Raw genomic sequence first — 12,562 nt, forward strand, 5'->3', positions numbered from 1 at the left:
AATAAACCTTTATTATTATAAAATATTACATAAAATGCCTTTGATTTGAGAACAAATTAGAAAGCTCATTAAGTATAAATTTTGAATAGAGAAATACGTCTATTCATGTATTAAATCAACATTTACAACCAAAACTGTATATTCCATATAACAAACACAAGTTTCTGTATTTTATAGACATAAAATAACATATTAATATGTTACTGTGTTATTTTATGTGTATAAAATCTAGAAAAGTGTGTATATTGTCTCCTTTTGGATTATATTGTATGAAAAACATTAAATAAAATATAATATTTTAAGAAAAATTTTAAAAAATGTTTTATAATAAACATAGTAATACTCAAATTACAAAAAAAAAAAAAAAATTTTATATAAATTACTAGATAAGTTTACCAAAGGTGGAAGAGGACTCCTCCATATTCTTTCCAAAAAGGGACAAGTTTGGGCATTGTATCTAAATTGGTCCCTGAGTGGAACAAGAATACCCCAGATAAAGTTAAACACAAGTATGAGATGGTGGAATACGCCAGAATCTAGATTTCCTTTATTCTATTATTCTTAATCTCACTTCTTCGACCTTTTTATGCAACCAATATAGGCATAATCATTGGAATATGATAGAAAATATGTTATTTTTAATGTTTATAAGTTATAACCTTTTCGAGGGTTTCATTTTAAATATAGGTGTAACACCCCCTCCCGATCATATTAGACGATTTTGTTTTAACATTATGAGTTAAACACATTACTATAATACGACAAGGGTTTTTGTCGTGTGTTGTGTGTCTATATAAATTGGTGTATCTATCTCCTTCTTAGTGTGCCGTCAAAGAGAGAAACGAATCAAAACCCCTTGAGAGGAGCAGCACTTAAATCATTGAGAGTGGAGAAGCTATAGTTGTACTAGTGCTGGTGGTGTCATTCGTTCATTAAAAGAAAGAGATCGTGAGTCACTGTTTCGTTGTTATCATGGTGATAGGTCATCCGTGGAGATTTGAGTGAGAAAGCTGAACCACCATTGGATAATAGAACTTGATCTAACAAAGAGGACATGTTATGACTGGAGAAGAATAGAAGGATGGGAAGAGATCGGTTGTGACGAAGAAAATGGAAGCGGTGATGGAGGAGACGTCACGGATCTTAACCGTTCATCACCGGAACCAATGGCTACGGAGACGAGACCGTTCAACGATGATGGCAAACCAGTGATGAGTATATTTTGTAGCAGATCATAGATGGTGGTGTTGTGATCAGTCGAAGGAAAGAAAAAGAAAGAAGAAGAAGAGAAAAGAGGAAAGAGGAAGAACAGTTTCAAGAATGTTTCTTGCAGGGTGAATTCCCGACAGACCAGAGGGACTCAGATAAGGACTAAGGTGTCTCTAGAAAGAACATGCTGTCTAAAATCCACAGCAACTGACGGATCTTCAATCAGACTTAAAATCAAGAAGTTATGCACGTTTCTTTCTGGACAAGTAATTGCAAAGTCTGTCAAATCTAGAAAACTCTAAAAAAACAGTTCGAGATGGCTTGTTGACGACAGCGTTTGAAGCTTTTATTGAAGTCAGATCAAACTGTAAATTTTTGGAGTTATTCATGATACTATCGGCTACATAATCAACGGTGGGATCACGTTTCTAACGGTTAGTTCCTGACTTATATATACGTTACTGTGACGGTTTTGTATGGAATAACCATGATGAGTTTTATTGTTTGGTTGGGCAAACAAGATCGGTTTGAGCCTAAGCTTTTCAGGGTCTTCAAGACTCAGTGTTTTAGTTCTTGGTTGATGAAGGTGTTCTTGGAAGCAAGCTAGTAACTTGTCTAAAGGAGAAAGGAGAAGAGAGTTGTTCTTCATCTTCAACTAGGCTAAGGTGAGGGTGGTATTTGCGGATATGCAGTAAACTTTTTCCTTCTATACTCTTTGATAGTTACTGGGTATAGGCTCGAGAATTGTCCTTGTTGATTTATGTGAATTTGTGTGAAGTTAGGTTTTTAGTAACATGATATTTGAAATGCATTGGTAACATGATTTGATATATTTAATATATATTAAATTACAAAATTATTATGTATATGAGAACATAAAACTAAAAAGTATGGAAAAGATATTTAAGGATGTTGGACTGTAATGGGGCCGACGGGTCCGTTTCAGGTCATTAACCACTGACTAGCAATGAGAGGAAGGATCGAGTTACGGACCGTGGTCTTGCAGAAAATAGGCTTGAGTAGCCAAGGTTAATAAGCTTAAGTAGCCAAAGTTAATATAGGCTTGTGAAGCCATAAAGTAAAATACTAAAACTAAAAATGAAAGTAAAATATATTGTTGTGAGCAAGACGCATGTTTGTTTGTTTGATTGTTAGACATTCTGAATCTATGCTAAGTAATGGTTATTGATTATATTTGAATTTTTTTTATTGTATGTCTAGTGGGCAGAGTTGATCTCCTCATTGAGTAAACTTGTTTTACTCACCCCTTTTTCCCTAGGTTAGTAAGTCTCAATTGGTGAATTTTAAATAAAGAAAAGTTTTGGCAAGACCGCATGAATAACATGCTATTTTGGCCTGTATAGCGGGACGGGTGTTATAATAGGTTTTTCAACCATTTTTGGTTACATGTTTTGTTTGAGCTACTGCAAATGATTACAAAGTGTGAGGTTAAAAGGAGCTAACAAATGATTTAATGGCTTTGTTTCACTTACTTCACTTTTAGATACACACATTTCATTTGTTTAGACCAAAAAAAAAAAAAAACTATAAATAAGGACCGAGTTTTATACAAGTTCAGGTCAACGGTGTCGTGATTTTAATGTTATGAAACACTTTTTAAAGAATAAAAAACTTACCAACCCCTTTCTTTATCTCTTTCAGACTTTCAACCTCACCTTCTCTAAGCAGAACTTCATAGTTTTGCTTTGCTCCAATATCTTAAAAAATTTGGTGAACAAAACAATCATTACTTGCAGTGGTTCACCATCTCTCTATCCTATGTATAGGCATTTTCATAAACATACTCATAGAGAACAGAGAAAACCTAAGAACTCGAACCATGACTTCCAACAGAAGCAACCTCTTCCTCCATCTTCTCCTTCTTCATCTTCCTACTCTTATCCAAGCTCTTAACACAGATGGTGTTGCTTTACTCTCTTTCAAGTATTCCATCCTCAATGATCCTCTCTTAGTTCTACGAAACTGGAACTACGACGATGAAACACCGTGCTCTTGGACCGGTGTTACATGCACAGAGCTTGGGATTCCCAACACCCCTGACATGTTTAGAGTTACAAGTTTGGTTCTTCCCAACAAACAGCTTCTTGGTTCTGTTTCTCCCGACTTGTTTTCAATCCTACATCTAAGAATCTTGGATCTCTCCGACAATTTCTTCCATGGATCACTGCCGGATTCTGTGTCCAACGCCAGTGAGCTTCGTATTCTGTCCCTTGGTAACAACAAGGTTTCTGGTGAACTACCCCGTAGTATCAGCAACGTGGCTAGTCTGCAGCTCTTGAATCTCTCTGCCAACGCCTTGACCGGAAAAATCCCTCCCAATCTCTCACTTCCCAAGAATCTGACAGTCATTTCCTTGGCGAAGAATTCATTTTCAGGCGATATTCCAAGCGGGTTTGAAGCAGTACAGGTTCTAGATATCTCCTCAAATCTTCTAGACGGATCTCTTCCTCCAGATTTCAGAGGAACAAGTCTCCTTTACCTCAACTTATCAAACAATCAAATCTCCGGCATGATTTCTCCACCTTTCGCCGAAAAATTTCCAGCAAGCGCCATCATTGATCTCTCCTTCAACAATCTAACAGGACCAATCCCTAACACACCACCATTGCTTAACCAAAAGACCGAGTCTTTTTCTGGTAACATAGGCTTATGTGGTCAGCCATTAAAGACCCTTTGTTCAATCCCTTCTACTCTATCAGACCCACCAAATATCTCTGAAACTACTTCACCTGCAATAGCAGTCATGCCCACAACTCCAACACCAACAAACTCTTCAACAGAATCAACAAATCAAACAGCCAAAAGCAAACTAAAACCAAGCACAATCATCGGCATTACACTTGCAGATATAGCTGGTCTTGCTATCATAGCCATGTTCATCCTCTACATATACCAGCTCAAGAAACGTAGAAGCTACCAAGAATACAGCACTTTCAACGTCTTACAAAAATGTCTGGAGAAAAACGATACATTATCCGTCAAGAAATCGAAACACAACGTCGCCGACGCCTTGGAGTTCACGAAATCTCCGCCTGCAAAAATGGGATGCGGTTCATGGATAAGCAGAAGGTACGAAGAAACAACGTCGGTGTCATCCGAGAGTGACATAGAGAACCAAAAACCCGTTGAGGCATTTGATCGAACAGGTGGTGGGCGAGTAAAACACAATACTGAAACTCAACTAGTGACAGTGGATGGAGAAACTCAGCTGGAGCTAGATACTCTACTAAAGGCATCAGCTTACGTACTTGGAACCAACAGAAGCGACGGAATTGTGTATAAAGCGGTGTTAGAGAACGGTGCGGCTTTTGCAGTGCGGCGGATTGGGGCGGAGAGTTGTCCGGCGGCGAAATTTAAGGAATTCGAAAAGGAGGTTCAGGGTATCGCTAAACTTCGTCACCCAAATCTCGTTAGGGTTCGTGGCTTCGTTTGGGGGAAAGAAGAGAAGCTTCTCATCTCCGACTATGTCCCAAATGGAAACCTACCTCTATCCTCCATCTCCGGTAAGTTTCTACAAACGGCGTACGTTACTTAATATTTGCTAGAATACGCACTACTAGTCAGCGCATGTTAGCCCATTGCTCTTAACAAACAAACTATTTTACGAATCTTGATATTTTGACATTAATTTTGTTTGATATGAAAACAGCAAAATCAAGCTCGTTTTCTCATAAACCTCTCTCCTTTGAGGCACGGCTCAAGTTAGCAAGAGGAATAGCTAGAGGAATTGCTTATATCCACGACAAGAAGCATGTGCACGGCAACATCAAGGCCAATAACATTCTCTTGGACTCCGAGTTTGAGCCTGTAATTACAGATATGGGCCTTGATCGTATTATGACTTCGGCCCATTTACTCACGGACGGGCCATTGTCGAGCTTACAAGACCAACCACCAGAGTGGTCGACAAGCCAGAAGCCAAACCCCAAATGGGATGTATATTCATTTGGTGTTATACTCTTGGAACTTCTCACAGGCATAGTTTTTTCGGTCGATCGAGATTTGGTTCGCGATTCTGAGACTGATGAGAAAAGTTGGTTCTTGAAGTTGGTCGATGGGGAAATTAGGGTTGAGGTGGCTCACCGCGAGGATGAGGCGGTCGCATGCTTGAAGTTAGGCTATGAATGTGTCTCCTCCTTGCCTCAAAAGCGACCGTCTATGAAGGAAGTGGTGCAAGTGCTAGAGAAAATGTTTGTTTAGTTGTTTACTTTATTCTTAAAAAGATATCATATATTTGTTGCAATGTAAATGGATTACTTTGTGTCATTTGAATTGTTGTTCGTTTTTTTCTTTTTGTTTCGGGATAAAAGTATCATGGTATCTTTTGTTAGAGCATATCTAAGAAGCGCAGATATTGTCGCATGATAAGCCTGAAGTTACTAAATATACTCTCAAAGCCTACAAACCCATGTATCTTAGGATTTAATAGCAAGTTTAGATTCATTTAAGTTTAGATTCCTAGCAACTCTCCTTTTCTCTTATATGAAATCAATCTAAGAATCTTTGATCTTTGTGTTCTTAATTAATATTTCATTTTTCTTATGACTTCCTTTCATCTAAATAAAGCTTTGAATGTGGGATAAAAGGAAACTTTATTTTGTTTGTTGCTCTCGTCTTTTTTTTTTTTTTTTTTTTTCAAACCGATGTTAATTACTTTGAAAGTTTTATCTTATGTATTGGTTTTATTTTTCTTAAGCCACTTCTGGTTTTCATATACACTAGCACACCTCTACCTGATTTTTTCTTATAAATATATATCGTAAAGATGATAAAACAAGTAAATAAATGTAAAACAGTTGAACTTAAAAACTCTCAAATAATTTTAGTCACTTCAAGTAAAACGATTTCCAGTTAATTCTGACATTATGTGAATAAACTTAAGCTTTCCGTATATATTCATAGGAGAAATCTCAACATTTTCTTTAACAAAAAAAAAAAAAGAGAAATCTCAACATTTTTTGGATATGAAATAAATTAACTAAATGAATGATTTGTTGATATTAATTTGAAAAAAAATTGTCAACTACCTGAAGTTTAGCAAACCACATGGCCATCAATGCCAAGTATACTAGGATATTCAGCTAACTGAAGTATATGGATTGAATGACAATATATACGAAGTATACGATGTTATATGATCAACATTATAAATGGAGAATCTCAGGTTAACCGCTGGACTGATTCCGACGTTGACCAACAAAAATATTCAAAAATAATATTTCAATTTACTTTTAATATTAAAAAAATATATATTGTGTTGTATAATAATAATAAAATCTATATCCAATATAAATATATTTTGTATATATATTGAATGCATTAATTCTTATAATAGTTTGTTTTTCAATTTCAAAACTAAATTAAGAGTGTAATTTTTTTTAAGAAGTTATTTTTTTAATTAATAGTTATTTATATTATTAATTAAAAATATTAATTTCTTATTTCATTAAAGTTTTACTAAAATTTCAATTTTGAATTTTAAAAATTATCATACAAAATTTAGATTAAAAATTTATATACTCAAGTTTTTTGCATATCAGTTTCTAATGAAATCATATGTATTGGTTTTTTTATTCTAATGATTTATTTCTAATGAAAATAAGAAGTTAATATTTTTTTAATTGATCATCTTCCCTTACTTAATTGTTTCTAATAAGACTTATGCTCTGTTTTATTATTGCTTATCAAAAATCCGGTTTGATATTTTGTTCCATTTACCATCTTTATGCAATTCCAGTTTCGTGTCTTTCCTATGCACCTCTAATAATATTCCATATCGCTGGTGATGTACTCAAGGAATAAGATTCTGATATATGCTTCTAGAATGAGAAAGACAGAACACAGAATCTGACCAGTCCTGCTCTGTGTCCTAATGAGCTTTCGAGTTTGGAAAAGGACACAACATTACCTCTCTTCCTTAGGGAATTTATTCTTTTCCAGCCTTTCTTCTAATGGGACTTTGCCTTTTTGCTTGCCTTTACAATCTGCAAATCAAACTTTCAGTTATTTTTTCTTTTCTCTCATGTGTGTAAAATACTCTTCATAGATCTCATATAAGTCCAAGCTTGAATTGAAATATCAGAAGCTGTGTTTCTTTCACTGTATCTAAGATCCTTGTTTTTGTTTTTTGTTCTACATGGGAGCCAGATTTTCACGTATAGCGAAAAGGTTTCTTCCTAAAAGTAAAGTAAGGATTTTGATGGTTGGTCTTGATGGTTCAGGGAAGACTACCATCCTTTACAAGTTGAAGCTTGGAGAAGTTGTCACAACAGTGCCTACTATTGGTATGTGACATGGACTTTTCTTCTCTTGTTTTTTTGGTTCTGTTGAGACTTCTATCTATTGATTCTGAAGTTAGAGCAAGATGTTGATTCACTCTATATATCTATTTATTGAGGATTATGAAGGAAACTTTGTTTGGCTAGTTAGAACTGCTCCAACCATATATACTTTTGTGTATCTTTATTGTGGATCATAGCTCATGTGTAGATACTAGATCATAGTTACATTTTTATTTACCTTTGATTGTGTTTGCATTGGTGAGGAAGAATATTCTTAATAGCTTGATAAATCTCATATTGATGATTAACCTTTTTTGGTTTTTGGTTGTTTTGCGATTTTCCAGGTTTCAACCTCGAGACAGTAGAATACAAAGGCATCAATTTCACTGTATGGGATATAGGAGGACAAGAGAAGGTAAACTCCATTTTACTTCTCTATAAGTGCATATAAACACATATTTCTCTTCCTTTGCCTCTCCAGGCTTGACCTGTCCGGTTCAACAGATTCGCAAATTGTGGAGACACTATTTCCAGAACGCGCAGGGGCTCATCTTTGTAGTGGACAGCAGCGATAGTGAAAGGTTATCAGAAGCTCGAAACGAGCTGCATCGCATACTAACCGATGTAAAATTCATATGAAACTTTAAAATGTTACTTATTGTCTCCTCTTTTCTTTTTTTTAACCCTAACAACTTTCTTTATTGGTAAAAAAAATCCACAGAATGAACTAGAAGGTGCATGTGTACTTGTCTTTGCGAACAAGCAAGATTCGAGAAATGCTTTACCTGTAGCCGAGGTTGCCAACAAACTTGGTCTACACAGCCTATCCAAACGTTGTTGGTAATAATACTAAAAACTTCCTCTCGTGTTGGTTATATATATATTTAGAGGTAGAGGGATAAACAAAAACAATTTTTGTGATTGTGATTGGTGCAGGCTTATACAAGGAACCTCAGCTATCTCTGGGCAAGGATTATACGAAGGACTTGAGTGGCTATCGACAACAATCCCCAACAAACCCGAACGGTCTACTTCGGTTAGTAGTTTCCGGAGTGATTCCTATGAGAGGAAGCTGGTCCGAGGTCCGAGGTATTAAAAGGCTTTAAATGGTTACTCCAACGTAAAAAACAGAACGCACCAGAAAGGGCAAGTGTATTTTTGTACTAGCTTGTTTGGTATACGCTCTGATTCGTACGAGCAACCAAAATAGCTCTCTTCTGCGTTCTATATTTGTATGATTATGTTGTTTTGTTTTCAATGTTTCTCATTGAGAACCATATTTGACTATTACTCATATTATGGTGTGAATAAGGTTTTCTAGGGTATATATCTTTACGAGTTTACGTACACCCTTTACATGATGAATATTTTCTCGTTCTTACTTTAGAATTTAACATATTTTATTTTATTTTTGATAAGAATATAAATCTATATAATAATAACAATCTTAATAAATATTGCAGTTGTAAACAATTGTGTTTTTTTTTGTTATTGCAACTTTTCGTTAAAATAATTTTTTCTGTTTTAAACTAAAAACATATATTTTACGGTTATATTTTCTTAGAAAATTGCAATTCGTATAAATGCATATTACTGAATAAAATTAAGAAAGCAATAACAAAATTATGTAAATTATGTTATAAAGACACAATTGCAAAAGACATTTATTCGGATTACTATTATTATATCAAAAATATTACAACAGTTCAAAAAATAAACCGAAAATTACAATGGTTCGTCAGGTAAACTAAATATTGCAATAGTTTAATGAAACAGTTGCAAAATGTATCTCAATATTTGTTTTAATGGTTAAAAATTAAACAATATTATGAAAAGTTATACCAAGAGATACGATCGTATATGTTAAATATACCGAAAGTTGCAATAGTTCATCAAATAAACTAAAAGCTACAACGGTTCATAAAACAAAATCAAAAGTTGCAATGATTTATCAAAAACATTCTTTGATTCTTCAAGAACAATCTCATCAAAATTATTTCTCACAATGACCTACACATCACCGTCGTTTTGCGTTTCATTTAGGAGCAAGTGAATTAGTATTGTATGAGGGATGTTAGATGTGTGTTAAAATATGTCGAACGACTTACATTCTGGTAATGGATCTAACTTGTAGAAAAGCATCATTTTGTCTACTAAAATGAATTGTTACAACCATTTAGTTGAACTATTACAACATTTGATTTTTGAATCGTTGCAACTTTTAGTTTATTTTATGAATCGTTGTAATATTTAGTTATCTACAGTTATGTCTTGTGATGTAACATTGTAACTACATAAAACAAATTATGTTTAATTTTTAATAGAGTTGTTGTAACCGTTTAACTGTTGTAACATTTTGTTTATTTGACCAATCATTGTAGCTTTTAGTTTTATTTTATAAATTGTTGCAACCTTTTGTTTATTTGATGAATCATTGCAGCATTTGATGCATTAAATATATATGATCACATCTCTTGATATAAATTTTCATAAACTATTATTTTCCATTTTTCAATTTCTAAATATATATTTTAAAAAATTATTGCAAATACTTAATTGAACTATCACAACATTTAGTTGAATTTACTAATCATTGCAACTTTTCAATTTATTTAACGAATTGTTGTAACCTTTGGTATATTAGATATATATGGTCGTGTATTCTGGGTATAGGTTTTTCTAAATTAATTGTTGATACCGTTTAGTTAAATCATTGCAATATTTTGTTTATATGATGAACTACTGTAACTTTTTGTTTATATTATGAATTGTTGCAACATTTAATTTATTTGATGAATCGTTGCAACCTTTAATCTATATAATGAACTGTTGTAACCATTGATATATTGATGAACCGTTGTAGCTATTTAGTTTTTTTGATGAATTGTTGCATTTTTTTAGTATATTTGATGAATTGGTGCAATATATACCATTTATAAAAAAAAATTATGTGCAATAATTGAAGAAAAATAGAAACAGAGAAAAACACAAAAAAAAAAAAAAAATTTGAAGAGAACACAAAGCATTAAAATACTAAAAATAAACATATTTTTTGTAAGAATATGTTGGTTCATAATAACCATCATCTCTCTCTTGTATGGAATCTCTCTTAAGCGTTTTTCACGATTGAGTTCCTTATTCTCCACTGAGTCAACTAACCAACTTGGTTTGAGATCAGAGTGTTATTGGCAGATTTTACTATCATTTCTTATATTAACAATAGGCTCATCAAATATGTTTTAAAATTGCATTTTTCTAATTATATATTTTTGTTTAGTATTTTATATATTTACACTTAAAAAAAAAATTATATCAAATTACTTTCTATTATTTATTTTTTTCAGATTGCGTCTTTTGTCATAAATTTTTTAATGCTCGTTTCTTTTCCATCATCTCATCTTACATATACATTTTTGCAGCCACTTTAGCAAATAAATCCTCTACTTGACACTTATTTATAATGGCATGCCATTAACATTTATTGTTTTAGTAAACTTATTTTTAAATCTAAATATAAAATCTATTATATTACTAAAATTGAGGAAACTAAAGAAAAAAATCACAAAAATATTTGAATCTTTCCAATTAGCATTAATCACCATGATTTTCGTTCTAAATCATTTATTTTCAGTTAATAAAATGAATAAAATCTTATATTACAATATATGCTTTAATATTTTCTTTATTAAAAAATTAATTACGTAATAAAAATTTGAAACCCAAATTATTTCTCAATCCATATTTTTCGTTTTAAATTTGCAATTGTACAAAATAATTTTGTTCTTTTTTCTGGGATAAATAAATTATACATGTATTAAGTTGATATTGTTAATTCAAATAATATTAACAAAATGACTAAATTTAGGTTATTAAAATAAAAATAGTTAGTTAAAAAACAAGTATATCAATCCCAAATTATGATTAAACTAAATATTTATTTATAATAATTTTTACCAAAAATTAACATTATATATATTAAAAATTTTGAAGTACCTTTTTTTAAGTATTTTTGTGTTAGTAAAGTAAGAATTTACAAAGAATGACATTACACTAAAGTCAAAAACAATTATTATTTTTAAAGAATATGATTGATATATTTTACCTTTATGAAACGTTATTAATATTTAAACATAAAAAATTAAAATATCATGAGACGAGAAGTATAGCAGGACGGGTTTAGATTGATATGAAATACAGCGAGACGGATTTGGATTGATATATTAATTTTAATTATTTTATCATCACTAATTTTTTTAATTACAATATTAATATAAAATTATATAACTTTAACACTAAATATAAAACCATAAAATTTAATTTTATTATATATGAAAAAATATTTGCCCGTGGTGTACCACGGGTTAAATTCTAGTTGTTTTATATAATTGTATAAATAATTTTATAATAATTAGATAATGGATGAGGCTCTTACCTACCTTGCTGGTGAGCATAAAGTGATGAAATTGTATTATGAGTGGAACAAAAACATTAATTATAGTTGAATATTCTTTGATAAAACAAAAAAAAAAACTATTACTACAGCAGGCACCAAAAAAATGGGAGAGCCAAGAAACAGCTGTTTCCTGGGGAAGTGGCTGATACAGATAGTTACAAAATTGGTATAATTGTTTTGTTCTGACGACATAAACTTCGATGTTTTATGCTATTTTATATTTGGCGGTGTACCATATTTATAAGTTCTGTTAAGTTCTCATTAGAGTTTTTTTCTTTATGTTTTTATGATTTAAAAAACAATTTAGTTATATTTTGTGATCATATTAAAAAATATAACTGAAAATGAACATCAGTAATCAAGAATAACTAGTCCTACTATATTATTGGGAGATTTGCAAAACTACCCTTTTTTTAATACCCTTTTGCAACCATACCCTTTTATATTGTTCATTTTTAAAAATATCCCTTCCCTTGAACAGAATGACCAAATTACTCTTATCTAATAAGAAAATGAAATTGGAAACTGAAAGTTTCCCGCCGAATTTTTGTCGCTAAAATTTTTTTTTCCCGCCAAAAAAAACATTTCCGCCAAAAAA

At 32.1% G+C, this 12,562-nt stretch overlaps 2 protein-coding genes and 1 long non-coding RNA gene across 3 annotated transcripts; all 3 read left to right on the forward strand.

Annotated features, from left to right (window-relative positions):
• Positions 1-847: 847 nt before the first annotated feature.
• On the forward strand, positions 848-1,245 carry AT2G06395. The gene has a single exon (NR_140140.1). It is a non-coding gene; the product is annotated as an other RNA (long non-coding RNA).
• Positions 1,246-2,534: 1,289 nt separating this feature from the next.
• Positions 2,535-5,652, forward strand: AT2G15300 (Leucine-rich repeat protein kinase family protein). The gene is made up of 2 exons (NM_127090.2): positions 2,535-4,733; positions 4,880-5,652. The coding sequence occupies exons 1-2, from the start codon at positions 3,050-3,052 to the stop codon at positions 5,428-5,430; spliced, it is 2,235 nt and encodes a 744-aa protein (NP_179132.1). The 5' UTR covers positions 2,535-3,049; the 3' UTR covers positions 5,431-5,652.
• Positions 5,653-7,082: 1,430 nt separating this feature from the next.
• ARFB1A (ADP-ribosylation factor B1A) lies at positions 7,083-8,921 on the forward strand. Its single transcript, NM_127091.3, has 5 exons — positions 7,083-7,514; positions 7,856-7,926; positions 8,016-8,135; positions 8,233-8,351; positions 8,448-8,921. The coding sequence occupies exons 1-5, from the start codon at positions 7,367-7,369 to the stop codon at positions 8,605-8,607; spliced, it is 618 nt and encodes a 205-aa protein (NP_179133.1). The 5' UTR covers positions 7,083-7,366; the 3' UTR covers positions 8,608-8,921.
• The last annotated feature ends 3,641 nt before the right edge of the window (positions 8,922-12,562 follow it).

The sequence above is a fragment of the Arabidopsis thaliana genome, chromosome 2 (genome assembly GCF_000001735.4).
Source record: "Arabidopsis thaliana chromosome 2, partial sequence".
Lineage (NCBI taxonomy): Eukaryota > Viridiplantae > Streptophyta > Magnoliopsida > Brassicales > Brassicaceae > Arabidopsis > Arabidopsis thaliana.

What these genes read in the sequence shown, in the direction of transcription:
- AT2G15300 (NM_127090.2), top strand. Translation starts at nt 3,050, where the DNA reads ATGACTTCCAACAGAAGCAACCTCTTCCTCCATCTTCTCCTTCTTCAT. An exon ending in ACCTCTATCCTCCATCTCCG is followed by an intron (nt 4,734 to 4,879) that starts GTAAGTTTCTAC and finishes ATATGAAAACAG; the next exon opens with CAAAATCAAGCTCGTTTTCT.
- ARFB1A (NM_127091.3), top strand. Translation starts at nt 7,367, where the DNA reads ATGGGAGCCAGATTTTCACGTATAGCGAAAAGGTTTCTTCCTAAAAGT. An exon ending in CACAACAGTGCCTACTATTG is followed by an intron (nt 7,515 to 7,855) that starts GTATGTGACATG and finishes GCGATTTTCCAG; the next exon opens with GTTTCAACCTCGAGACAGTA. An exon ending in ATATAGGAGGACAAGAGAAG is followed by an intron (nt 7,927 to 8,015) that starts GTAAACTCCATT and finishes CCGGTTCAACAG; the next exon opens with ATTCGCAAATTGTGGAGACA.